Source organism: Manis pentadactyla, chromosome 3, assembly GCF_030020395.1.
Source record: "Manis pentadactyla isolate mManPen7 chromosome 3, mManPen7.hap1, whole genome shotgun sequence".
Lineage (NCBI taxonomy): Eukaryota > Metazoa > Chordata > Mammalia > Pholidota > Manidae > Manis > Manis pentadactyla.
The window spans coordinates 46,328,334-46,355,926 of NC_080021.1; the positions used below are offsets into that span (position 1 = coordinate 46,328,334).

General features: G+C 35.9%; 1 protein-coding gene across 7 annotated transcripts in view; it reads right to left on the reverse strand.

Annotated features, from left to right (window-relative positions):
- Positions 1-27,593, reverse strand: part of TMEM67 (transmembrane protein 67) — a 60,812-nt gene that overhangs the window by 18,440 nt on the left and 14,779 nt on the right. For all 7 annotated transcript variants that reach the window (XR_008996242.1, XR_008996241.1, XR_008996239.1 and 4 more), the window contains exons 8-16: positions 26,267-26,421; positions 26,042-26,150; positions 20,072-20,158; positions 19,681-19,746; positions 18,074-18,230; positions 17,357-17,480; positions 7,769-7,874; positions 2,423-2,479; positions 1,023-1,121 (exon numbers count right to left, since the gene is read on the reverse strand). Coding sequence is in view for 2 of the 7 variants with exons in the window: in XM_036933064.2 (XP_036788959.2) it covers positions 1,023-1,121; positions 2,423-2,479; positions 7,769-7,874; positions 17,357-17,480; positions 18,074-18,230; positions 19,681-19,746; positions 20,072-20,158; positions 26,042-26,150; positions 26,267-26,421 (960 nt within the window). In the remaining 5 variants the exon portion in view is untranslated. The remainder of the gene's footprint in view (positions 1-1,022; positions 1,122-2,422; positions 2,480-7,768; positions 7,875-17,356; positions 17,481-18,073; positions 18,231-19,680; positions 19,747-20,071; positions 20,159-26,041; positions 26,151-26,266; positions 26,422-27,593) is intronic.

Consider the following 27,593-nt stretch of genomic DNA (forward strand, 5'->3'; position numbering starts at 1 on the left):
GACTATCCCAAACAGTAAATCAGTCACCACTCTGATTCTTCAGGACATTGGCTCTGGAGTCAGGAAGATACCCAGAACAAAAAGGCTACTAGGTTGCCTTTCTCATATTCTTCATCAACAACATGGTAATACCACCTATTACTGAATTGTAAAAATTAAAGGAGTGGAAAATTTATTTAAACTCTTCCACAATTTCATCATGTGTAAAATGAGAATGATAATAATAATATCTAACTTCATACAGCTATTGTAATGAATTACCCAAGTAAGGCTTTAAAAAGTACCTGGCTCATAGTAAATATTCAATTTTAGATAAAAATAAAAACAAAGATAAATATAAAAATGATTAAATGAGAAGAAGTAAAGCCATAAAGCTAATGGAAGAAAATGTGGGAAAATATCTTTGTGATCTTCAGAAAGGGAAGGTTTTCCTAAACAATATCCTAAAAACACATTCCAAAACAGGAGAAACTACTCAGATTTGACAGTATCAAAATCAAAAGTTTCTGTTAAAGAAAGGAACACACAGATAAAAATAACAGATGGGTCACATCTGGAAGAGAAATTTCAACATCAAAAACCAAAAGGGGATTTATATTTAGAAAATACAAAGAAGTCCTTAAATAAGTAAGAAAAACTTGAAACCTAATTGAAAAAATGGGCAAGGGACATAAACAGATAGTTAACAGAAGGGGAAACACACATGATTAATAAACTGTATGAAATCAGCGACATGAAGATTGAACCAACAATGACACACTTACTACCTATCCTACCAAACTGGTAAAACATGGAAAGGCTGAAAAAATATCAAGTGCTGAAACCAGAGCAACACTGCGGGTGGGAATGCAGACTGGCACACAGCGACGAGGGAGGGCGCTGAGGGGTGCGAACCCCTCTCCTCATTATATACTCCAGAGAAACTCAGGCAACTTTTCACTCGTCCTCTAGCTGTGTCTTGTGAGAAGGATACAGTATAGTCCAAAGATAAAAATATACTTCAAAAACTCCTGAGATCATACCTGTAAGTCAATCATGGGACTCCCAATCCGCCTCTTCCACCCTGCTGTCTTCAGAAGAGATGATAAAACAGCTAGCCCACCCAATACACCCAAAGCGATCTAAAAAAAACAACAATGTTCAAAAATATGTAAATAGAGAGTAAGGAAGTGCTCAAAAAAATGGTGGAGTATGTGTTGAAAGGGCAGGGGAGAATATGATTTCACTTATTTGTGTAATATAAAAACAAAGCAAAACAGAAGGAACAAAACAGCAGTAGACTCACAGACACTGAGAAAGAACTACGGGTTACTAAGGGGGAGGGGTGGGGTGATGGTGGGGCAGGGGGGATAAAAGGGCACAATAGTTTGTGATCACTATATAAGTTGATCACGGGGACTGCTGAACCACTGTGATGTACATTTGAAACCAACATAAGATTGTTTATCAATGATGCTTTAAGAAAAAAAAATAATAAAAATTTTTTAAAAAAAGGGCACGGGAGCCAAGTTGAAGGAACTCCCATTGGCCAAATCTAGGACAATTTGACTAAGAAAATACTAGTGCATTATAATCACTAGAATAAAATAAATATTCAAGAGTCAATACAGGATTAAATAAATAATTGAATAAATAAATCAATGTGGGCAAAGGGATAGCTTCCCCTTACAGGACAATTGAAATTAATATAGAAGAAATGACAGTAATAAAAAAATCACCATCATCTGATACAGATATCAAGGTAATATACTTTCTACAGGCAGGAGTCATCAAATGACACCAAAATTAGAGCAAATGGATAATAAGAAGCAGAATATTTGCAACATCCCAAAGTATCGCCCTGTAAGATACTTAATTAAATATAAATGGGAAAATACAGTGGAGAACTTTGCAGATACCCTCGAGCCATATGATCCAGGTGAGCATCACCAGCAATAAAACACACCGCCATCAGGTACTTTCTGATGGGATGCACTGAGAAAGGCACAACGTCCTATCTGTGTGTGTCAGACTACATGGGAAAATATGAGACAAACCCAACTAAGGGGCAAAAAAACTGACCAGTACTCTTCCAAAGTGTTGGGGTCATGAAAGACAAAGACAGACTGAGGGACCATCCCAGCTTAGAGGAGACTAAGGAGACGTGACTGCAAAAAGCAACATGTGACCCTGGATTGGGTCCTGAAATAGGAAAAGGGATAGTGAAAAAACTTGTGAAATTCAAGGAGTACATAGATAGTAATAGCACATCAATATTAATTTACTGATTATGATCACTGTACTATGGTTACATAAGACATTACCATCGGGGGAGGCTGGGTGAAGCACATTAGGCAAAACTATTTTGACAACTTTCCTATACATGTAAAATCATTTTTTTAACTAAAAAATATACTGTAAATATTTAACAAGTTAAACTCACATCTGTCCGGACTTGTGCCTCCTCTTGATTCATTGCGTATTTGACTGAGAAAGAAACCTGATATTTAAAAGGAAGCAAATTAGAAACACTGAAAAGATAGAACACAAACCTATTTTTACTACAAAAATAAATTGGTAGCTGGAGTTTACCATAAAAGCCATGTTCTTAAACTATCAGTATTACTAGAGTTGACCCTTACTTAACACATAAATGGAAATGTTTTGGGGAATTACTTATGTTGCTTTAAATATCCTCTTTGAACACACATTAAAGAAAGAAGTGTTCATTAGGAGCTAGATTAGGCTCCGTAACAGAAGTCACACCAAAACTAATCATACTTCATTTTCTGATAGGTTTCTGTAACTGAGGAATGTGACTATGTATCAAGAATTTAGCAAATGGCTAAATAATCACTCCCTGAGAATGCAGATTAACCAAAGGGCTCACTAACAATCTTAGGGGTACCACTGTTTTAAGAGACAGGAAGAGAGAGAAGAACCAGTAAAGGGTAAGAGAAACAGGACTATGGGGAGCAGGAGAGACAACATATCTGTCTTACTAGGGTCATGGAATAGGAGTTTCAAGAAGGTCAAGAGTTCGTGTCAAATGTTACATGAATGTTTAAGAAATATAGCAAATATATGTGGAATTCATTGCTAATCTTCATGAAAGTGGTTTACTAAAATGGCAAGAGCCAGACTGAATGATGAAAGAGTACATAGTTGGGAAATCAAGGAAAGATAACTATAGCAAACTGAAAAGCTGGCAGAACTGAGGAAAGATTTTATTGTTTGGTTGTTTTACTTTGTTCTTAAGATACAGAAAATGATGGTTGATATGAGCAAAGGAAAGGGGACCAGTGTAGAAGCAGGCTGAATGAGGAGCTAGGAGTGAAACAGGATACTGGACAAAGTACTGTAAACGGGCATAGGGAGAAGATTTAGCTTCAGAAAGGAGGAAGGGCCCTTTTTTTCTTAGAAATAGAGATGAGAGACAGGAAGGATAAGAAACAGACTCTGAAATATTAACAAGGAAGTATGAGGGAATTCATTCTGGATGGTCTTGATCTGCTCAGTGAAATGAGGGATGGTTATTTGCTTTTGATGAGGGAACAGAGATGTAGCTGGATGCTTAAAACTAATGTAGAATTTTTGCAATGGCTGTCATAAAAAATTAAGAAATGTTTAAATGTACATACAGGCAACAATTACAATGAATTTGAGGTGGATTTTGTCAGCATAATTTCATGATTCTCTCACCTCTTTTTCTATTTATTTTCCAATTTTTCAAGATACAGTTTGGCATATTTTGAACAATAAAAATATTTAAAGAAAAGACACAAAGTATTTAATATCAAAATAAATATACTCTTCTTATAACATCTGAAAATCCATCAACAACATCCACCACATCAACAAAAAGGACAAAAACCACATGATCATCTCCATAGATGCTGAAAAAGCATTCGACAAAATTCAACATCCATTTATGATAAAAACTCTCAACAAAATGGGTATAGAGGGCAGGTACCTCAACATAATAAAGGCCATGTATGATAAACCCACAGCCAACATCATACTGAACAGCGAGAAGCTGAAAGCTTTTCCTCTGAGATCGGGAACAAGACAGGGATGCCCACTCTCCCCACTGTTATTCAACATAGTACTGGAGGTCCTAGCCATGGCAATTAGACAAAACAAAGAAATACAAGGGATCCAAATTGGTAAAGAAGAAGTCAAACTGTCACTATTTGCAGATGACATGATATTGTACATAAAAAACCCTAACAACTCCACTCCAAAACTACTAGAACTGATATCGGAATACAGCAAAGTTGCAGGATACAAAATTAACACACAGAAATCTGTGGCTTTCCTATACACTAACAATGAACTAATAGAAAGAGAAATCAGGAAAACAATTCCATTCAAAATTGCATCAAAAAGAATAAAATACTTAGGAATAAACTTTACCATGGAATAGAAAGACCTATACCCAGAAAACTATAAGACACTCTTAAGAGAAATTAAAGAGGTCACTAACAAACGGAAACTCATCCCATGCTCTTGACTAGGAACAATTATTATCGTCAAAATGGCCATCCTGCCCAAAGCAATATACAGATTTGATGCAATCCCTATCAAATTAACAACAACATTCTTCAACAAACTAGAACAAATAGTTCAAAAATTCATATGAAAACACCAAAGACCCTGAATAGCCAAAGCAATCCTGTGAAGGAAGAATGAAGTTGGGGGGATCTCGCTCCCCAACTTCAAGCTCTACTACAAAGCCACAGTAATCAAGACTGTTTGGTACTGGCACAAGAACAGAGCCACAGACCAGTGAAACAGAATAGAGACCCCAGATATTAACCCAAACATTTATGGTCAATTAATATATGATAAAGGAGCCATTGACATACAATGGGGAAATGACAGTCTCTTCAACAGATGGTGCTGGCAAAACTGGACAGCTACATGTAAGAGAATGAAACTGGATCATTGTCTAACCCCATACACAAAAGTAAATTTGAAAGGGATCAAAGACCTGAATGTAAGTCATGAAACCATAAAACTCTTAGAAAAAACACAGGCAAAAATGTCTTGGACATAAACATGAGTGATTTCTTCATGAACATATCTCCCCAGGCAAGGGAAGCAAAAGCAAAAATGAGCAAGTAGGACTATATCAAGCTGAAAAGCTTCTGTACAGCAAAGGACACTATCAATAGAACAAAAAGGTACCTTACAGTATGGGAGAATATATTCATAAGTGACAGATCCGATAAAGGCTTGACATCCAAAATATATAATGAGCTCATGCACCTCAACAAACAAAAAGCAAATAATCCAATTAAAAAATGGGCAGAGGAGCTGAACAGACACTTCTCCAAAGAAGAAATTCAGATGGCCAACACACACATGAAAAGATGCTCCACATCGCTAGTCATCAGAGAAATGCAAATTAAAACCACAATGAGATATCACCTCACACCAGTAAGGATTGCCGCCATCCAAAAGACAAACAACAACAAATGTTGGCGAGGTTGTGGAGAAAGGGGAACCCCTCCTACACTGCTGGTGGGAATGTAAATTAGTTCAACCATTGTGGAAAGCAGTATGGAGGTTCCTCAAAAAGCTCAAAATAGACATACAATTTGACCCAGGAATTCCACTTCTAGGAATTTACCCTAAGAATGCAGCACTCCAGTTTGAAAAAGACAGGTGCACCCCTATGTTTATTACAGCACTATTTATAATAGCCAAGAAATGGAAGCAACCTAAATGTCCATCAGCAGATGAATGGATAAAGAAGAGGTGGTACATATACACAGTGGAATATTACTCAGCCATAAGAAAAAAACAGATCCTACCATTTGCAACAACATGGATGGAGCTAGAGGGTATTATGCTCAGTGAAATAAGGCAGGTGGAGAAAGACATGTACCAAATGATTTCACTCATCTGTGGAGTATAAGAACAAAGAAAAACTGAAGGAACAAAACAGCAGCAGAATCACGGAACCCAAGAATGGACTAATGGTTACCAAAGGGAAAGGGACTGGGCAGGAGGGGTGGGAAGGGAGGGATAAGGGCAGGGAAAAAGAAAGTGGGCCTTACAATTAGCATGGATAATGTGGGGAGGTGCACAGGAGGGCTGTGCAACACAGAGAAGACAAGTAGTGAGTCTACAGTATCTTACTACGCTGATGCACAGTGACTGTAATTGGGTTTGTGGGGGGGCACTTGGTAAAGGAGGAGTCTAGTAACCATAATGTTCTTCAGGTAATTGTAGATTAATGATAATAAAATGAATATTAAAAAAATAAATAAATAATAAAAAGTAAAAAAGAAAAAAGAAAAATATATAAAATAAAACAGAAAAAAAAATTGGCAGATATAGATGAATCCAGTGAAATAGTGGGATTTAACACATCTCACAGATAATAGATATATTAAGGAGATTCCAATATTCTCAGGGTGATGTGTATTGTATAGTGTTTATATTAATTTTATGAAGTGTTATTAGCCAATGTGACTGTCTACAACCATGAATTTTTGTTGTTTTCATTGTAGCTACCGGTAGCTACCAACTGTTAGAGTTAAAGGTATTAAAAGGTTTCTCTCTATAAAAAATAAATAAATAAATAAATAATAAATGAATGAATAAATGAATAAATAAATAAATAAACTCTTGGTTAACCAAGAATGATCACTCCAGGAAATTCTAAACCAAGCAGTCTTTTGTTGTTATTAAGCATGTTTCTGTATTTTCTTCTCCTTTCCTTACAGTGTATATAAGCTCAGGCAATGGGAGATAATTTTAACATTGAATTAGGTCATGAAAATGAGGATGTGAAATTTCTCAGAGAAAAGTTATGTGCCTACTTTTTGCTTAATGGGAGCCTGAATCCAACAGCAGCTGAGTACAAGTACAAGCGTGACAGACAGGCCTGAAGCACTCTGAAGGAACTGGGACATTCAAATTCAGGAAAGTTAAACAGTAAAACTAAAAGCTCCTAGTGGGTCCTGGAGCTAAGGAATGCTTATTCCCCCATTTCTCATCTTCCAGAGAGGGAAGGAATACCTATTTATTCTGAGGAAAAAGTACAGGATTGCCTCTGGTTTTGCTCTCTACCCCTCTCACTTATCCCCCCTCAAAGCAGGGCTGCCTTATCTGACTGATGAGGTTGGGAAGAGGAACTATGTGTGTGGCTCAGCCTTTTCCATACTCACTCTCCTTGGTTCAGCCTGTCCTCGGGGTATACGAGCTCTCCCTTCTACATCCAGGCCTCGCAGGCAGGAGAGACCATTCATTAGATCTCTGGTTAACTTTAATTAAGCTGAGGAAGTAGTAAGAAGCCTAGTTGTGTGCAGGCTAAACTACATTCTGTAGTTCACTTTAGCATTATAGTAATAAAGTTGATCATTTGAATCTCTTTATGCCTGTTGAAGTGTTTCTCTGTCAGGTGGGCAAGACTGGTGAGAAAAGAAAACACCTACTATAAAGTTTGAGTTCCTGGTTTAATTAGGCAAGGAGACAAAATCTTAACAGAAGCAAGGTGGCAAAAGAAGACAGGAGCAGACACTGAACATCTCAGCATACCTCAGGATCAAGGACAGGATGCCCAACTGCTGGTGACACTGTCTACAGAAAAACTTGATTCTTGTTTTTTTATACTCAGGATCTATAAGAACTCTCTTACCATTATTAGTAAAAATAATTAAGACTTGACTATACAGTGTTTATTTAAAACTTAAAGACAATTGTCTTTTGACTATAATGTAAACTGCAGCAGTATTATATTAACACATACAGAGGCACAGATTAGTATGGAACTCACCTTCACAGACTGGCTGTTAATATCTTTGATATCAATATCACTGTAGGCAATGGTAATTAAGGGAGGATAGATGTTTCCATTTTCTGTATTGGGTACAAGGTGGATGCTGTTTAAAAGAAATACATTTCTTATTATAAATACATCTAATCATGTAAACATATAGTTAACATCATTTCTTTGTAATTTAAGTCGTGGTAATCTGAGAACCAACCAGTTAAATAGAAACTAGGGAAGGCCAAATGTAAACTAATGGTAACAACACAAGCTACCTTAAGTAGGCAAAACTTTAATATTAAAATATACTCTCTGAGACCAATTAGAACTCTTCTCTATCTAGCTCCTATGTTTACAAATGAAATCACTTAATGTGAACCATCTTTGAGGAATACTCAAAAGAGGGGTGTTACATGAAGCCTAGAGAAGGCAGATAATATCCTCATTTTCAAAAGAGAAAGATTGATTCTGAACAAAATAATGTGTCCTACCTAGTATTGTTTATGGGGTACATTTTGCTGAACTCAAAGCATTAGTAATGTACAGTTTGTAAACTCAAAAAAGAAAATGTACAACACTGCAGGTCACCATGGTCTCACCAAGATCAAATCAGGCCTGACTAGGTTCGATTTCATTTTTACTGGCGATACTACATTAGCAGCAGACTGCGGGAATGCTACAAACATGGTACACTTGGGTTTAAGCAAAATATATGACAGACCCTCTGTAGTGCCTACCTCATAAGATTGTTATTAAAGTGAAAATGAAGTAACGGTGAAAAAAATAACACATATTGAAGTATGTCAAACTGCCAGACTAATTTAAGTTGATGGTGCTGATTTTCATCAGTGTATTCAAGGGACACATCATAAAATACTGGAGTGGGAAAGGCAGGTATGGCATACAGATAGGAATCTCACACTGGAAAAGAGAAAGAAGGGCTGCACAGCATGACTCTAAGGTAGGCTCGCCATTAAAGTATCCTAGGAAGAGTGAGGTGTTTATAGTTAATCTGGGTCAACCTAGAACAGTAGCTAGTAAAGGGGATGAAGACAGAGGATGCCTGCACATTACAATCACCTAGCAGGCTCTTTCTTTTTTTAAATTTTTTCATCATTTATTTTTTTTTATTTTGTTATCATTAATCTACAATTACATGAGGAACATTATGTTTACTAGACTCCCCCATCACCAAGTCCCCCCAACAAACCCCATTACAGTCACTATCCATCAGTGTAGTAAGATGCTGTAGAATCACTATTTGTCTTCTCTGTGTTGCCCAGCCCACCCATGTGACACCCCCCACATTATACATGCTAAACGTTATGCCCCCTTTCTTTTTCCCCACCCTTATCCCTCCCTTCCCACCCATCCTCCCCAGTCCCTTTTCCCTTGGTAACTGTTAGTCCATTACTGGGTTCTGTGTTTCTGCTGCTGTTTTGTTCCTTCAGTATTGCTTTGTTCTTATACTCCACAGATGAGTGAAATCATTTGGTACTTGTCTTTCTCCGCCTGGCTTATTTCACTGAGCATAATATCCTCTACTCCATTCATGTTGTTGCAAATGGTAGGATTTGTTTTCTTATGGCTGAATATTATTCCATTGTGTATATGTGCCACATCTTCTTTACCCATTCATCTACTGATGGACACTTAAGTTGCTTCCATTTCTTGGCTATTGTAAATAGTGCTGCAATAAACATAGGGGTGCATCTGTCTTTTTCAAACTGGAGTGCTGCATTCTTAGGGTAAATTCTTATGGAATTCCTGGGTCAAATTGTATGTCTATTTTGAGCTTTTTGAGGAACCTCCATACTGCTTTCCATAATGGTTGAACTAATTTACATTCCCACCAGCAGTGTAGGAGGGTTCTCCTTTCTCCACAACTTCGCCAACATTTGTTGTTGTTTCTCTTTTGGATGGTGGCAATCCTCACTGGTGTGAGGTGATATCTCATTGTGGTTTTAATTTGCATTTCTCTGATGATTAGTGATGTGGAGCATCTTTTCATGTGCCTGTTGGCAATCTGAATTTCTTCTTTGGAGAAGTGTCTGTTCAGCTCCTCTGCCCATTTTTTAATTGGATTATTTGCTTTTTGTTTGTTGAGGTGTGTGAGCTCTTTATATATTTTGGATGTCAACCCTTTATCGGATCTGTCATTTATGAATATATTCTCCCACACTGTAGGATGCCTTTTTGTTCTATTGATAGTGTCCTTTGCTGTACAGAAGCTTTTCAGCTTGATATAGACCCACTTGTTCATTGTTGCTTTTGTTTCCCTTGCCTGGGGAGATATGTTCATGAAGAAGTTGCTCATGTTTATGTCCAAGAGATTTTTGCCTATGTTTTTTTCTAATAGTTTTATGGTTTCATGACTTACATTCAGGTCTTTGATCCATTTCAAATTTACTTTTGTGTATGGGATTAGACAATGATCCAGTTTCATTCTCTTACATGCAGCTGTCCAGTTTCGCCAACACCAGCTGTTGAAGAGGCTGTCATTTCCCCATTGTATGTCCATGGCTCCTTTATTGTATATTAATTGACCATATATGTTTGGGTTAATATCTGGAGTCTCTATTCTGTTTCACTGGTCTGTGGCTCTGTTCTAGTGCCAGTAGCAAATTGTCTTGATTACTGTGGCTGTGTAGTAGAGCTTGAAGTTGGGAAGCGATATCCCCCCCCCTTTATTTTTCCTTCTCAGGATTGCTTTGGCTATTCGGGGTCTTTTGTTCCATATGAATTTTGGAACTATTTGATCAGTTTGTTGAAGAATGCTGCTGGTATTTTTTTTCTTTATTTTTTTCTGAGATATCTCATTGTGGTTTTGAGTTGCATTCCCCTAATGATTAGTGATTTTTGAGCATCTTTCGCATGCTTGTTGGCCATCTGTGTGTCATCTTTGGAGAAATATCTATTCAAATCTTTTGTCCATTTTTAAATGAGGTTACCTTTTGCTGTTGATTGTAGAAGCTCTTTATATATTCTGGCTATTAATCCCTTATAACTCTAAGCCAAGTAATAGACTGCCATGACACTTCCTTCCTTGTACAACACTCTGCTTAATACTTACTTTTTGTTAGTTTGTTTGCTCAGGTTTCTATGAAACCAAATCACTCTCTTTTTCTTGCCAATATAACTATAGAGTACCCTCTCCACTAACTCCCACCTGGTCAACTGGACCAAGTAATCATCAATTCTCCTTATTTTTCTCCTTTTTTTGAATCTATGGAGGTTTTAGATATTTCTTTTTCTTACTGTGGGTTGACTTTCTTTGACCTGGAGAGTCAATGAGTCCTTGCAATTTTAAAAGCTCAGGATTTTCAGCACTGGGAAATTTACTGGGCTTAAAAAAATGTTTTTCTCTCCATTTTCTCTATTCTTTCTAGCATTCCTATTAGTAAGATGTTAGACTACCTGCACTGGTCCAGTATTTATCTTATATTGTCCTCTTCTGTTTTCTCTACTTTTGTCTTTTTTTCTATACTTCCTGAGAGATTTCTAAACTTTTCTCCCAAATGTGTCATTGAATTTTTAAGTTAAAATAACCATATTTTAAGTTCATAAGGGTTCTTTCTTCATCTTTGTTCTCTATTGATCCTTTCTTGTATTGTTCTGTTCTCTTTCCATGGATCCCTTTTATATATCTGAAGACATTAATAATCAATTTTGATTTCCTCTAACTAATGGAAGATGTTTAATTATCTTTCCAGTTACTTCTAATGTTATGGACCATTTGGATTTACCACTTATTCTTGGGTCATTTTATATTCTACCTGGAAATTATACATTTCATGTAGATCTTGAAATTTGCTACCATATAATTCATAATTTCCTGAAGAAAGTTTTGAAAAATCTCTTCTGTATCCATAATTATATCTTTTTAAAAATGTTAGTATCATTAATCTACAATTACATGAGGAACATTATGTTTACTAGATTCCCCCCATCACCAAGCCCCCCCAACAAACCCCATTATAGTCACTGTCCATCAGTGTAGTAAGGTGCTGTACAATCACTACTTGTCTTCTCTGTGTTGCACAGCTCTCTCCGTGCCCCCCCGACATTATACATGCTAATTGTTATGACCCCTTTCTTTTTCCCCACCCTTATCCCTCCCTTCCCACCCATCCTCCCCAGTCCCTTTTCCCTTGGTAACTGTTAGTCCATTCTTGGGTTCTGTGTTTCTGCTGCTGTTTTGTTCCTTCATTTTTTTTCTTTGTTCTTACACTCCACAGATGAGTGAAATCATTTGGTACATGTCTTTCTCCGCCTGCCTTATTTCACTGAGCATTATACCCTCTAGCTCTATCCATGTTGTTGCAAATGGTAGGATTTGTTTTCTTCTTATGGCTGAATAATATTCCATTGTGTATATGTACCACATCTTCTTTATCCATTCAGCTACTGATGCACACGTAGGTTGCTTCCATTTCTTGGCTATTATAAATAGTGCTGTAATAAACATAGGGGTGCACCTGTCTTTTTCAAACTGGAGTGCTGCATTCTTAGGGTAAATTCCTAGAAGTGGAATTCCTGGGTCAAATTGTATGTCTATTTTGAGCTTTTTGAGGAACCTCCATACTGCTTTCCACAATGGTTGAACTAATTTACATTCCCACCAGCAGTGTAGGAGGGGTTCCCCTTTCTCCACAACCTCGCCAACATTTGTTGTTGTTTGTCTTTTGGATGGCGGCAATCCTTACTGGTGTGAGGTGAGATCTCATTGTGGTTTTAATTTGCATTTCTCTGATGATTAGTGATGTGGAGCATCTTTTCATGTGCCTGTTGGCCATCTGAATTTCTTCTTTGGAGAAGTGTCTGTTCAGCTCCTCTGCCCATTTTTTAATTGGATTATTTGCTTTCTGTTTGTTGAGGTGTGTGAGCTCTTTATATATTTTGGATGTCAACCCTTTATCGGATCTGTCATTTATGAATATATTCTCCCATACTGTAGGGTACCTTTTTGTTCTATTGGTGGTGTCCTTTGCTTTACAGAAGCTTTTCAGCTTGATATAGACCCGCTTGTTCATTTCTGCTTTTGTTTCCTTTGCCTGAGGAGATATGTTCATGAAGAAGTTGCTCATGTTTATGTCCAAGAGATTTTTGCCTATGTTTTTTTCTGAGTTTTATGGCTTCATGTCTTACATTCAGGTCTTTGATCCCTTTCAAATTTACTTTTGTGTATGGGGTTAGACAATGATCCAGTTTCATTCTCTTACATGTAGCTGTCCAGTTTTGCCAATACCAGCTGTTGAAGAGGCTTTCATTTCCCCATTGTATGTCCATGGCTCCTTTATTGTATATTAATTGACCATATATGTTTGGGTTAATATCTGGAGTCTCTATTCTGTTCCACTGGTCTGTGGCTCTGTTCTTGTGCCAGTACCAAATTGTCTTGTTTACTGTGACTCTGTAGTAGAGCTTGATGTTGGGGAGTGAGATCCCCCCCACTTTATTCTTCCTTCTCAAGATTGCTTTGGCTATTCAGGGTCTTTTGTTGTTCCATATGAATTTTAGAACTATTTGATCCAGTCCGTTGAAGAATGTTGTCAGTATTTTGATAGGGATTGCATTGAATCTGTAGATTACTTTAGGCAGGATGGCCATTTTGACAATATTAATTCTTCCTAGCCAAGAGCACGGGATGAGTTACTATTTGTTAGTGTCCTGTTTAATTTGTGTTAAGAGTGTCTTGTAGTTTTGAGGGTATAGGTCTTTCACTTCCTTGGTTAAGTTTATTCCTAGGTATTTTATTATTTTTGATGCAATTGTGAATGGAATTGTTTTCCTGATTTCTCTTTCTGCTAGTTCATCATTAGTGTATAGGAGAGCCACAGATTTCTGTGTATTAATTTTGTATCCTGCAACTTTGCTGAATTCAGGTATTTGTTCTAGTAGTTTTGGAGTGGAGTTGTTAGGGTTTTTTATGTACAATATCATGTCATCTGCAAATAGTGACAGTCTGACTTCTTCTTTACCAATCTGGATTCCTTGTATTTCTTTGTTTTGTCTGATTGCCGTGGCTAGGACCTCCAGTACTATTTTGAATAACAGTGGGAAGAGTGGGGATCCCTGTCTTTTTCCTGATTTTAGAGGAAAAGCTTTCAGCTTCTTGTTGTTAAGTATGATGTTGGCTGTGGGTTTATCATATATGGCCTTTATTATGTTGAGGTACTTGCCCTCCATACCCATTTTGTTGAGAGTTTTTTTAATGAATGGATGTTGAATTTTGTTGAATGCTTTTTCAGCATCTATGGAGATGATCATGTGGTTGTTGTCCTTCTTTTTGTTGATGTGGTGGATGATGTTGATGGATTTTTGAATGTTGTACCATCCTTGCATCCCTGAGATGAATCCCACTTGGTCCTGGTGTATGATCCTCTTGAAGTATTTTTGAATTCGGTTTGCTAATATTTTGCTGAGTATTTCTGCATCTATGTTCATCAGGGATATTGGTCTGTAATTTTCTTTTTTGGTGGTGTCTTTGCCTGGTTTGGTATTAGAGTGATGCTAGCTTCATAGAATGAGTTTGGAAATATTCCCTCCTTGTATACTTTTTGGAGAACTTTAAGGAGAAAGGGTATTATGTCTACTCTGTATTCTGATAAAATTCTGAGGTAAATCCATCTGGCCCGGGGGTTTTGCTCTTGGGTAGTTTTTTGATTACCGCTTCAATTTCGTTGCTGATAATTGGTCTGTTTAGATATTCTGTTTCTTCCTTGGTCAGTCTTGGAAGGTTGTATTTTTCTAGGAAGTTGTCCATTTCTTCTAGGTTTTCCAGCTTGTTAGCACACAGATTCTCATAGTATTCTCTAATGATTCTTTTTATTTCTGTGGGGTCCGTCGTGATTTTTCCTTTCTCATTTCTGATTCTGTTGATGTGTGTAGATTCTTTTTTTCTCTAAGTAAGTCTGACTAGGGGTTTATCTATCTTGTTTATTTTCTCAAAGAACCAGCTCATGGTTTCATTAATTTTTTTCTATTGTTTTATTCTTCTCAATTTTATTTATTTCTTCGCTGATCTTTATTATGTCCCTCCTTCTACTGACTTTGGGCCTCATTTGTTCTTTTTCCAATTTCAGTAATTGTGACTTCAGACTACTCATTTGGGATTGTACTTCCTTCTTTAAATAGTCCGGGATTGCTATATACTTTCCTCTTAGAACTGCTTTCGCTGCCTCCCACAGAAGTTGGGGCTTTGTGTTGTTGTTGTCATTTGTCTCCATATATTGCTTGATCTATATTTTAATTTGGTCATTAATCCGTTGATTATTTAGGAGCATGTTGTTAAGCCTCTATGTGTTTGTGAGTTTTTTTGTTTTCTTTCTACAATTTATTTCTAGTTTTATACCTTTGTGGTCCAAGAAGTTGTTTGGTAGGATTTCAATCTTTTTGAATTTACTGAGGCTCTTTTTTGTGGCCTAGTATGTGGTCTATTCTGGAAAAACCGTCCATGTGCACTTGAGAAGAATGTGTATCCTGCTGCTTTTGGGTGTAGAGTTCTGTAGATTTCTGTTAGGTCCATCTGTTCTAGTGTGCTGTTAAGTGCCTCTGTGTCCTTACTTATTTTCTGTCTGGTGGATCTGTCCTTTGGAGTGAGTGGTGTGTTGAAGTTTCCTAAAATGAGTGGATTGCATTCTATTTCTCCTTTAATTCTGTTAGTATTGTTAGTATTTGTTGTACATATGTTGGTGCTTCTGTATTGGGTGCATATATATTTACAGTGGTTATATCATCTTGTTGGACTGACACCTTTGTCATTATGTAATGTCCTTCTTTATCTCTTATTACTTTCTTTGTTTTGAAGTCTATTTTGTCTGATACTAGTACTGCAACACCTGCTTTTTTCTCCCTATTGTTTGCCTGAAATATGTTTTTCCATCTCTTTACTTTTAGTCTGTGTACGTCTTTGGGTTTGAGGTGAGTCTCTTGTAAGCAGCATAGAGATGGGTCTTCTTTTTTATGCAATCTATTATTCTGTGTCTTTTGATTGGTGCATTCAGTCCATTTACATTTAGGGTGACTATTGAAAGATATGTACTTATTGCCATTGCAGGCTTTAGATTCATGTTTACCAAAGGTTCCAGGGTAGGTTCTTTACTATCTAACCACCTAACTTAACTTGCTTATTAAGCTATTATAAACGCAGTCTGATGATTCTTTGTTCCTCTCCCTTCTTACTCTTCCTCCTCCATTCTTTATATGTTAGGTGTTTTATTCTGTGCTCTTTTGTGTTTCCTTTGACTGCTTTTGTGAGTAGTTGATTTTATTTTTTGCCTTTAGTTATTATTTGGTTGTTCTGCCTTCTTTGCTATGATTTTATTTTCTCTGGTGACATCTATTTAGTCTTAGGAGTGCTTCCATCTAGAGCAGTCCCTTTAAAATATTCTGAAGAGTTGGTTTGTGAGAGGCAAATTTCCTCAACTTTTGCTTATCTGGAGATTGTTTAATCCCCCCTTCAAATTTAAATGATAATCATGCTGGATACAGTATTCTTGGTTGAAGGCCCTTCTGTTTCACTGCATTAAATATATCATGCCATTCTCTTCTGGCATGTAAGGTTTCTGCTGAGAAGTCTGATGATAGCCTGATGGGTTTTCCTTTGTAGGTGACCTTTTTCCTCTCTCTGGCTGCCTTTCCTACTCTGTCCTTGTCCTTGATCTTTGCCATTTTAATTATTATGTGTCTTGGTGTTGTCCTCCTTGAGTCCCTTTTGTTAGGAGTTCTGTGGGCTTCCATGGTCTGAGAGACTATTTCCTCCCCCTGTTTGGAGAAGTTTTCAGCAATTATTTCTTCAAATAAACTTTCTATCCCTTTTTATCTCTCTTCTTCTTCTGGTACCCCTATAATGAGAATATTGTTCCATTTGGATTGGTCACACAGTTCTCTTAATATTCTTTCATTTCTGGAGATCCTTTTATCTCTCTCTGCCTCAGCTTCTCTGTGTTTCTGTTCTCTGATTTCTATTCCATTAATGGCCTCTTGCAGCTCATCTAGTTTGGTCTTAAGTCCTCCAGAGATTGTTTTATTTCTGTATTCTCCCTCCTAACTTGATCCCTTAGCTCTTGCATATTTCTCTGCAGGTCCATCAGCATGGTTATTACCTTTATTTTGAATTCTTTTTCAGAAATATTGGTTAAATCTGTCTCCCCAGGCCCCCTCTCAGGTGTTGTCTGGGTGATTCTCAACTGGATCAGATTCTTCTGCCTTTTCATTGCTATAGAGGTAGTTGTGGGCAGCTGGCGTGTGTGTCAGCTGGGAGAACAACGTCCCTTCAGCAGGCTCTTTTTATCATACCGTTTCAGCCCACTGGCATTCACTTTCCTTTCACCTCCCAAATCATTCTAATTCAGAGGTAGAGTAGAGCCTAGAATGCAAACTTGGATGAGATTCCCCAGGCTCTTCTGATATAACCGCCCCCTTGGCTCCTCACCTTTACTGGTGGGTACCACTCTATGGAGATATCTGAAAATCCTTATGTAATGTCCAAATTCAGTTGTTATCATTTTCATCTGATAATTATTGACAAACACTTTCATTAAGACATTTTCCCATATATTCCAGGCCTAATTTAGTGCATTAGACATTTACCTCAGTGATATTTGGGTAGCAATTCGAATTAATCTTGGCTGACTTCCTATGTCATTTTCTTGTCCACTTAGTGCATCCACTAAGAAAATGCGCCGAGTCAAAAGCCACTTGCTAGAGGCACTGTCTTTATCATAAAAAGCAAAACAAAGAAACAAAAACAACAAAAAAGATGGCATTAAAAAAAACCCTTCAAATTGTTTAAGATGGTTCTCAAGGAGTTTATTGAACAAATTTAAAACATAAAGATAATACATTTTGTTTAAGATACTGTGGTTACAAAAACAGCTACTGCTATAAGCAATTCCTAGTAATAGCTTTCCTCACCTCACTTGAATGTCTTCTGATTGGACTCTTCATTAGTTTGGAAGGATTTTCCCTTCAAATTTCCTGAATAAGCAGGATTTTATAATATGGGAAACAAGAAACTAATTTGTCCAAAAAGCAGCTCATAGAAATCTTGAAGAAGCCCCAATTTATAGTTCTAACTCTTCTCAGGATATAACATGAGTAATAATATTAATTTCTTAACAGTAATCCTGATACATTTAGTAAAAATTGTAAACAAACTAGCAATCTTATTGTTTTACTTTTGGTCATGCTATACAAAGCATATAGTAAGAGAGAATCCGTGACTTTATAATCCATGGTTTACTATCATGTTGGTTGATATATTTATTGGTTTCAACTCATAGAGAGTAGTATATAAGGATGTCTCACCTCGGTTCACAAATATATTATTGTGTTGAAGATTTAGGTTTAACACAGGCACAGCCCAAATATACTGGTGTTGATTTTCATTGGTATATTCAACATATACATCATAAAATATAGGAGTGGGAAAGTCATTTAAGATCTTAGAGAGAGGAATTTCACACTAGAAAATAAAATGTAAAACAAAATCATCCCAATTGAAAATTAGAAAGCATATTTATTACCTTTAAATAAATGTTTTTTGATTTTTTAAGATAAAATATCTTTAAACTATCTTGTTTATATGCATTTCCATGTGCCTTCCAAAACATGAATACTACAAATGTATTTTTTTAATAATACTTGCTGTTCCTAAATATGCTAAGCTCTTCTGTCTCTTGGATGTCGCAAATGTTTCTGCCTGACATTCCTGGCCCACTGTGTTCTTCTGGCAAACTCAATTTCATTCTACAAGCCCAAGTTTGACTCACTCTGTGAATTCTTTCTGTTCTACCCCAGGGAAGTGTTCATGACCCATGACCCTTCCTTTGTGCCAATGTGGTCCCTAGAGAACAACACTTATTACAGTCTTTGTAATTTTTTGTCTATACAGATGTTTTCTCTACTAGGCTGTGAACCACTTCAGAGGTAGCCAAGTTTAATGGAACACTGGTTCTACAATTTACTTGATGCAAGACCTTGAGTAAATTACCTAATCTCACTAAGCACTACTTTCTCATCTGTGAAGCATAGATAATATGTATCTCACATAGCTATTTCATGGATCAAATAAAATAACAATGATAAAATGCTGAGAACACAGCAGCAGGCATTTAGTAAGTATTGATTCTCCTGGTCCATGGTAGACATATAGTAACACTTCTTTCTTTTTTTAAAAAACAACATGTAAGTCATTTCTGAAAATGATAGTAAATTCATGTTCATGAAGGAAAATTTGGAAAATATAAAAAAGAAAAATAAATCACCTATAATTCCACCATTCAGAGATAAGCACTGTTAAAAATGTTTATTGTCTTCTATGATGGTATTTTTCATTATGGTTTTAACAAAACTGGAATCAGTTTTATTCTATGGTGTGTGTATATGCACCTTATCAAGAAGTGGTCTTGTAGATTAGGATTCAAATGTTTAATGGCTCATAATATTCCTTTGTACTATACTGTAATTTCAAAAAATGGGATACCAAAGGAAGGAAAGTCAGGGAAGGGAGGTAGGAGGAAAGTATGAAGGGAGAGAAAAGGAAGCATTTTTATTTGTTACTGGAATGTAGAGAGATGAGGGGGTAATATCTTACTAGTCATTAAAAATAAAGTTAATATTTTTACTTTATTACAAAATGTCCAGAAGTACACATTATTTTTAAGACCTATATGCCTAAAAGTCAATAAACAATTAACTATGAAAATCTAACATTATGCTTCAGACTCTAAAATGACAAAGTACTCTCTTCATGCTGAGTAAATTAGTATTTTCTCTACCCAGGTAATAGAAGGCTATGTAAATGAGTGAAACTATCCATTAGTATTAAAAACATTTCTAATTTTAAAAATTCAAAGATAATTCCAATTATTGCTGATGTGAAAAATGAAGACTGTGAATTCAGTCAAACTTACATTTTGTTGATAGGTTGTTCCAAAACAATAAGCAGCATTTAGTCTTGTTTCTGTGTCTGGACAGAGCTGTAGCAAAATAATACAAATAATAAATACCTCTCACAATGTTTTTTCTGCTTATAATCAAGAGTTCTCAAGCCCCAACATGGACATGTTTTGTGTAATATTTATTTAATATATTAAGGGTGTAAAAAGTTAAGGGGGTATCTTTGTTATAATATCACAACTTAAAGTAGCTTCAAGAAATTCCCATTTAAAGTAGCTTTCAGAAAAAAATCAACTGTAGCATACAACTGATATAATAATCAAACAGTAATCTGGTCTTTTCCTCATCTTTGCATCAGGCAAAAATGGGGCACATTAGTAATTCATTAGCTAAAATTATGCTCACCTGTAAAACACCTCCTTCTAAAGTTTGCCACTTGAGAAAATTTCCTCTTACATCATAGGAAGCAGCAATAAACTTCAGTTTTGAATTCTGATTAAGTAAGTACAAGAATAAAATAATGCCACATACTCTGAAATACAGCATTCTATTAAGAAATTTTCATTGTTGACAGATCCTGTCTTTTTCCAGAGATGAAATATTAAATTCAACTATCTTTTCTTTGAAGCAAAGTTAAGTATTTCTATGATTAACACACTTAAAATAAATGGATTTTTTTTTTGCAAGAAAACTATTATTTCGGAATTGAGAGGCAGTGCAAGTGATAGATAACATCCTTGCAAACCTGCTAAAATGTGAGTTGGGAGATGGAGAGTGAGTAGGGAAAGGAGTAATCTATTCCTTCATTATAGAAGATCAAAAAATAGGGAGTTGAGAATTTGGACCTGTAAAGTCCTGGGGAAATGGCACAGAGTCCCAATCAATCTTTGGAAGTACTTTTTAAAAACTAGAGCTACAAGACAGAGATTGTTTTGAATTTGGTGATGAAAACTATCCTTCCAATACAACAAGCACAACTTGTTGCCGTAACCATATAATACAGAGGTAGCCATATACTCAAGACAGTGAAATTCTATAGTTTAGTTTCTATATATATTTAGGTTTCATTTAGTAATTAAAATTTAAAAGAACTAAAGCAAAAGAGATTGAAGATAGCAGCGTGAGAGGTGAGACAGAGCCCTCCTCCCAAAATGACATATAATACTAAAATGGAGGGATTAAAAAAGCAGATTAGATATAGTGGAGAAGGTAAATGGAATAGAAATTAGAGAAGAGGAATACAAAGAAGCTAAGGCACAGAGAGAAAAAAGGGTCTGTAGGAATCAAAGAATATTGAGAGAACTGTGTGACCAATCCAAATGGAACAATATTCGCATTATAGGGGTAACAGAAAAGAAGAGAGAAAAATGGATAGAGAGTGTCTTTGAGGAGATAATTACTGAAAACTTCCCCAATCTGGGGAAGGAGATAGTTTCTTAGGCTATGGAAGTACACAGAACTCCCAACACAAGGGACCTGAGGAGGACAACACCAAGACATATAATTAAAATGGCAAAGATCAAGGATAAGGACAGAGTATTAAAAGTAGCCAGAGAGAGAAATAAGATCACATACAAAGGAAAACCCATCAGGCTATCATCAGACTTCTCAACAGACACCTTATAGGCTAGAAGGGAGTGGCATGATATATTTAATGCAATGAAGCAGAAGGGTCTAGAACCAAGAATACTCTACCTGGCAAGATTATCATTTAAATTTGAAGGAGGGACTAAACAATTTCCAGATAAGCAAAAACTGAGAGAATTTACCCCCCACAAACCGTCTCTACAGTGTATTTTGGAGGGACTGCTATAGACGGAAGTGTTCCTATGGCTAAATAGCTGTCACCAGAGAAAATAAAACCACAGTAAAGAAATTAGAACAATTAATTACTACGCAGATGCAAAATCAAATCAACTACTCCCAAAGTCAGTCAAGGGATAGACAGAGAGTACAGAATATGATACCTAATATATAAAGAATGGAACAGGAAGGAAAAGGAAGAACAAAAAAAAAGAATCTTTAGATTGTGTTTGTCATAGCATGCTAAGTGAGTTAAGTTTTAGACTGTTCAACAGTAAGGAAGTTACCCTTGAACCTTTGGTAACCACGAATCTAAAGCCTGCAATGGCAATAAGTACATACCTACTGATAATCACCCTAAATGTAAATGGTCTGAATGCACCAATCAAAAGACACAGAGTCACTGAATGGATTAAAAAAAAGACCCATATATATGCTGCCTATAAGAGACTCATTTCAAACCAAGGAACATACACAGACTAAAAGTGAAGGGATGGAAAAAGATATTTCATGCAGCTAATAGGGAGAAAAAAGCAGGTGTTACAGTACTTGTGTGAGACAAAATAGACTTCAAAACAAAGAAAGTAACAAGAGACAAAGAAGGACATTACATAATGATAAAGGGGGCAGTCCAACAAGAGGATATAACTATTATAAGTATCCATGCACCAAACACAGGAGCACCGACATATGTGAAACAAATACTAACAGAATTAAAGGAGGAAATAGAATGCAGTGTATTCATTTTAGAAGACTTAAGCACACCACTCACTCCAAAGGATAGATCAACTAGACAGGAAATAAGGAGGCAGAGGCAGTGAACAACACATTAGAACAGATGGACCTCACGACATCTACAGAACACTCCATCCAAAAGCAACAGGTTACACATTCTTCTCAAGTGCACATGGAACATTTTCAAGAACAGATATCAAGGCCACAAAAAGAATCTCAGTAAATTCAAAAAGATTGAAATTGTACAAACCAGATTCTCAGATCACAAAGGTATGAAACTAGAAATAAATTACACAAAGAAAATGAAAAAAGCCCACAAACACATGGAGGCTTAATAACATGGTCCTAAAAAATCAATGATCAAATAAAAACAGAGATCAAGTAATGTATGGAGACAAATGAAAACAATAATTCAACAATGCAAAATTTGTGGGATGCAGCAAAGGCCATGCTAATAGGGAAGTATACTGCAATATAGGCCTACCTCAGGAGATAACAACAATCCAAAATGAACAGTCTAAACTCACAATTAACAAAACTAGAAAAAGAACAAATGAGGCCCAAAGTCAGTAGAAGGAGGGATATAATAAAAATTAGAGCAGAAATAAATAAAATTGAGAAGAATAAAACAATAGAAAGAATCAATGAAAGCAGAAGCTGGTTCTTCAAGAAAATAACAAAATAGATAACCCCCTAGCCAGACTTATCAAGAAAAAAAGAGACTCTACACACATAAACAGAATCAGAAATGAGAAAGGAAAAGTCACTACTGACACGACAGAAAGACAAAGATTGTGAGAGAATCATATGAAATTTTTATGCTAACAAACTGAAAAACCTAGAAGAAATGGACAACTTTCTAGAAAAATACAATCTTCCAAGGCTGACCCAGGAAGAAAACAGAAAAATCTGAACAGACCAATTACCAGCAATGAAATTGAATTGGTAATCAAAAAACTACCTAAGAACAAAACTCCTGGACCAGATGGTTTAACTGCTGAATTTTATCAAACATTGAGAGAAGACCTAATAACCATCCTCCTTAAAGTTTTCCAAAAAGCAGAAGAAGAGAGAACATTCACAAACTCATTCTATAAGGCCAGCATCACGCTAATACCAAAACCATGGAAAGACACCACAAAAAAAGAAAATTAGAGACTAATGTCCCTGATGAACATAGATGCAAAAATACTCAACAAAATATTAGCAAACCGAATTCAAAAATACATCAAAAAGATCATCCATTATGATCAAGTAGGATTTATTCCAGGGATGCAAGGATAGTACAACATTTGAAAATCCATCAACATCATCCACCAGATAACAAAGAGGACAAAAATCACATGATCATCTCCATAGATGCTGAAAATGCATTTGACAAAATTCAACATCCATTCATGATAAAAACTCTCAACAAAATGGATATAGAGGGCAAGTAACTCAACATAATAAAGGCCACATATGATAAACCCACAGCCAACGTCATACTTAACAGTGAGAAGTTGAAAGCTTTTCCTTTAAGATTGGGAAGAAGACAAGGATGCCCACTCTCCCTGGTTTTATTCAACATAGTTCTGGAGGTCCGAGTCAAAACAATCAGATAACACAAAGAAATAAAAGGCATCCAGATTGGCAAGGAAAAAGCCAAACTGTTTGCAGATGACATGATATGGTACATAAAGAACCCTAAAGAATCGACTCCAAAACTACTAGATCTAATATCTGAATTCAGCAAAGTTACAGGATACAAAATTAATACACAGAAGTCTGTTGCATTCCTATACACTAACAATAAACTAGCAGAAAGAAAAATCAGGAAAACAATTCCATTCATAATTGCATCAAAAAGAATAAAATACCTAGGAATAAACCTAACCAAGGGGGTGAAAGATCTATACCCTGAAAATTACTGGACACTCATGAGAGAAATTAAAGAAGATACCAATAAATGGAAACATCCCGTGCTCATGGATAGGAAGAATTAATATTATCCAAATGGCCATCCTGCTTAAAGCAATCTACAGATTCAATACAATTCCTATCAAAATACCAATAACATTCTTCAATGAACTAGAAAAAGTCATCCTAAAATTCATATGGAACCACAAAAGACCATGAATAGCCAAAGCAATCCTGAGAAGGAAGAATAAAGCTGGGGTATTATGCTCCCCAACTTCAAGCTCTACTACAATGCCACAGTAATCAAGACAATTTGGTATTGGCACAAGAACAGATCCACAGATCAATGGAACAGACTAGAGAGTTCAGATATAAACCGAAGCATATATGGTCAATTAATATACGATAAAGGAGCCATGGACATACAATGGGGAAATGACAGCCTCTTCAACAGCTGGTGCTGGCAAAACTGGACAGCTACATGCAAGACAATGAAATTGGATTATTGTCTAACCCCATACACAAAAGTAAACTCAAAATGGATTAAAGACCTGAATGTAAGTCATGAAACCATAAAACTCTTAGAAGAAAACATGGGCAAAAATATCCTGAATATAAATATGAGCAACTTTTTCTTGAATGCATCTCCTGGAACAAGGGAAAGAAAATAAAAAATGAACAAATGGGACTATATCATGCTAAAAAACTTCTGAACAGCAAAGGACACCATGAGCAACACAAAAAGGCATCCTACAGATATGGGAGAATATATTTGTAAATGACCTATCTGACGAGGAGTTAACATCCAAAATATATAAAGAACTCACATGCCTCAACAACCAAAAAGCAAATAACCCTATTAAAAATGGGTGGAGGATATGACCAGACAATTCTCCAAAGAAGAAATTCAGATGTCAACTGGTACATGAAAATATGCTACACATTTCTAATTATCAAGGAAATGTAAATTAAAACCATAATGAGATACCACCTCACATCAGTTAGGATGGCTAGCATCGAAAAGACTAAGAACAACAAATGCTGGTGAGGATGCAGAGAAAGGGGAATCCTCCTACACTGCTGGTGGGAATGTAAGCTAGTTCAACCATTGTGGAAAACAATATGGAGGTTCCTCAAAAAACTAAAAATAGAAATACCATTTGTCACAGGAATTCCACTCCAAGGAATTTACCCAAAGATTACAAGTTCTCAGATTCAAAAAGACATTCAAGGCACCTCTATGTTTACTGCAGCACTATTTACAATAGCCAAGATATGGAAGCAACCTAAGTGTCCATCAGTAGTTGAATGGTTAAAGAAGATGTGGTACATACACACAATGGAATACTATTCAGCCACAAAAAAGAAACAAATCCTACCATTTGCAACAACATGGATGGAACTAGAGGGTATTATGCTCAGTGAAATAAGCCAGGCAGAGAAAGAGAAGTACCAAATGATTTCCCTCATTTGTGGAGCATAACAACGAAGCATAGTTGACGGAGCAAAACAGCAGCAGACTCATACTCTCCAAGTAGGGACTAGAGGTTACCAAAGGAGAGGCATGGGGGAGGGCAGGTGGAGAGGGAGGGAGAAGGAGATTAAGGGGTATTATGATTAGTACACATGATGTGGGGGGAACATGGGGAAGACAGTATAGCACAGAGAAGACAAGTAGTGACTCTGGCATCTCACTATACTGATGGACAGTGACTGCAATGGGATAAGGGGGGGAACTTGATAATATGGATGAATGTAGTAACCACATTGTTTTTCATGTGAAACCTTCAGAAGAGTGTATATCAATAATACATTAGTAAAAAAACTTTTTATTAAAATAAAAGAACTAAAGGAAGAATTGTGACTATAACATTCTTATTACCTTTCAAAATTACAATTTATAATGTAGTCATGCTATAATAAGACAGTGACTTGTACCTGATTTTGCCCTTTAAAAATGAAATTTGTAGGAAGAGGTGTAGTCCTGAGTACTTGAGGAGCTAATCCTAGTTGGTCTCCATAGAACAGCCATGGAAGATTCTGTCTCCTAGAGACAATTACAATTGTGTTAATAATGGGGTGCATTTTTAAATATTAATATTTGGGAAAATAGCTACACTGAATTAGGTTGAAATGACAGTTCATCAAGTAGCATATCCTTACCAAAAAGAAATTGAATGAACTGTATGCCGTCTAGCAGTGTTTTCAAAGATAAACTGAAACAGTCGACATGCATCAAAAGTGACAGAGTCATAAGAATTCATGTTCATCACACACATATTTCCGAGAGCTTGGCAAGATGTTAGATTGGCATACACCTATAAAAGAATAATGGCAGAGAAATGTAACATGGACTTTACTACTCTAAGCAAAACTTGATATTAAAATTTGCTTGGTTTTAATTTGACCTATTTTATAAATACTTTTATGGGGTATTTTTTTGCTTTTTAATACCTTTCATCTAATTTAAATAGAAAAGAACTTTTCATATGACAGATGAATAATATGCTTAATTACAAATTTTAGGCAAAAATATAAAGACAGACAGGCAATTGAAAAAAGAACTAAAACACAACATGATATTTAAAGCAACAATTATATAATTATATCTGAAATAATAATTTATATATTAGAATCTATGCATATAAGTCTAATCCATTTGGTTTAAGCAATCTGTTTTACGAACAACAAAGTAAGATCATTTATTGAGTTAGTTGTTCAAACTTTTTCAGTTTTCCTTATCAGGAAAAGGCAACTTCATTTTTTTTTTTTTTTGGATAATTATTTTTTATTGAAGGGTAGTTGACACACAGTATTACATTAGTTTCAGGTGTACAACACAGTGATTCAACATTTATATACATGATAATTCTAGGTACCAGCTATCACCATACCAAGTTGTTACAATATTTTGACTATATTCCTTATGCTATACATTACATCCCGGTTACTTATTTATTTTACAATTGGAAGTGTGTATATATACATACATATATATATATATATTTTTTTCTTTTGTGAGGGCATCTCTCATATTTATTGATCAAATGGTTGTTAACAACAATAAAATTCTGTATAGGGGGGTCAATGCTCAATGCACAATCATTAATCCACCCCAAGCCTAATTTTCATCAGTCTCCAATCTTCTGAAGCATAACAAACAAGTTCTTACATGGAGTACAAATTCTTACATAGTGAATAAGTTACATGGTGAACAGTACAAGGGCAGTCATCACAGAAGCTTTCGGTTTTGCTCATGCATTATGAACTATAAACAGTCAGTTCAAATATGAATATTCATTTGATTTTTATACTTGATTTCTATGTGGATACCACATTTCTCTCTTTATTATTATTATTTTTAATAAAATGCTGAAGTGGTAGGTAGATACAAGATAAAGGTAGAAAACATAGTTTAGTGTTGTAAGAGAGCAAATGTAGATGATCAGGTGTGTGCCTGTAGACTATGTGTTAATCCAAGCTAGACCAG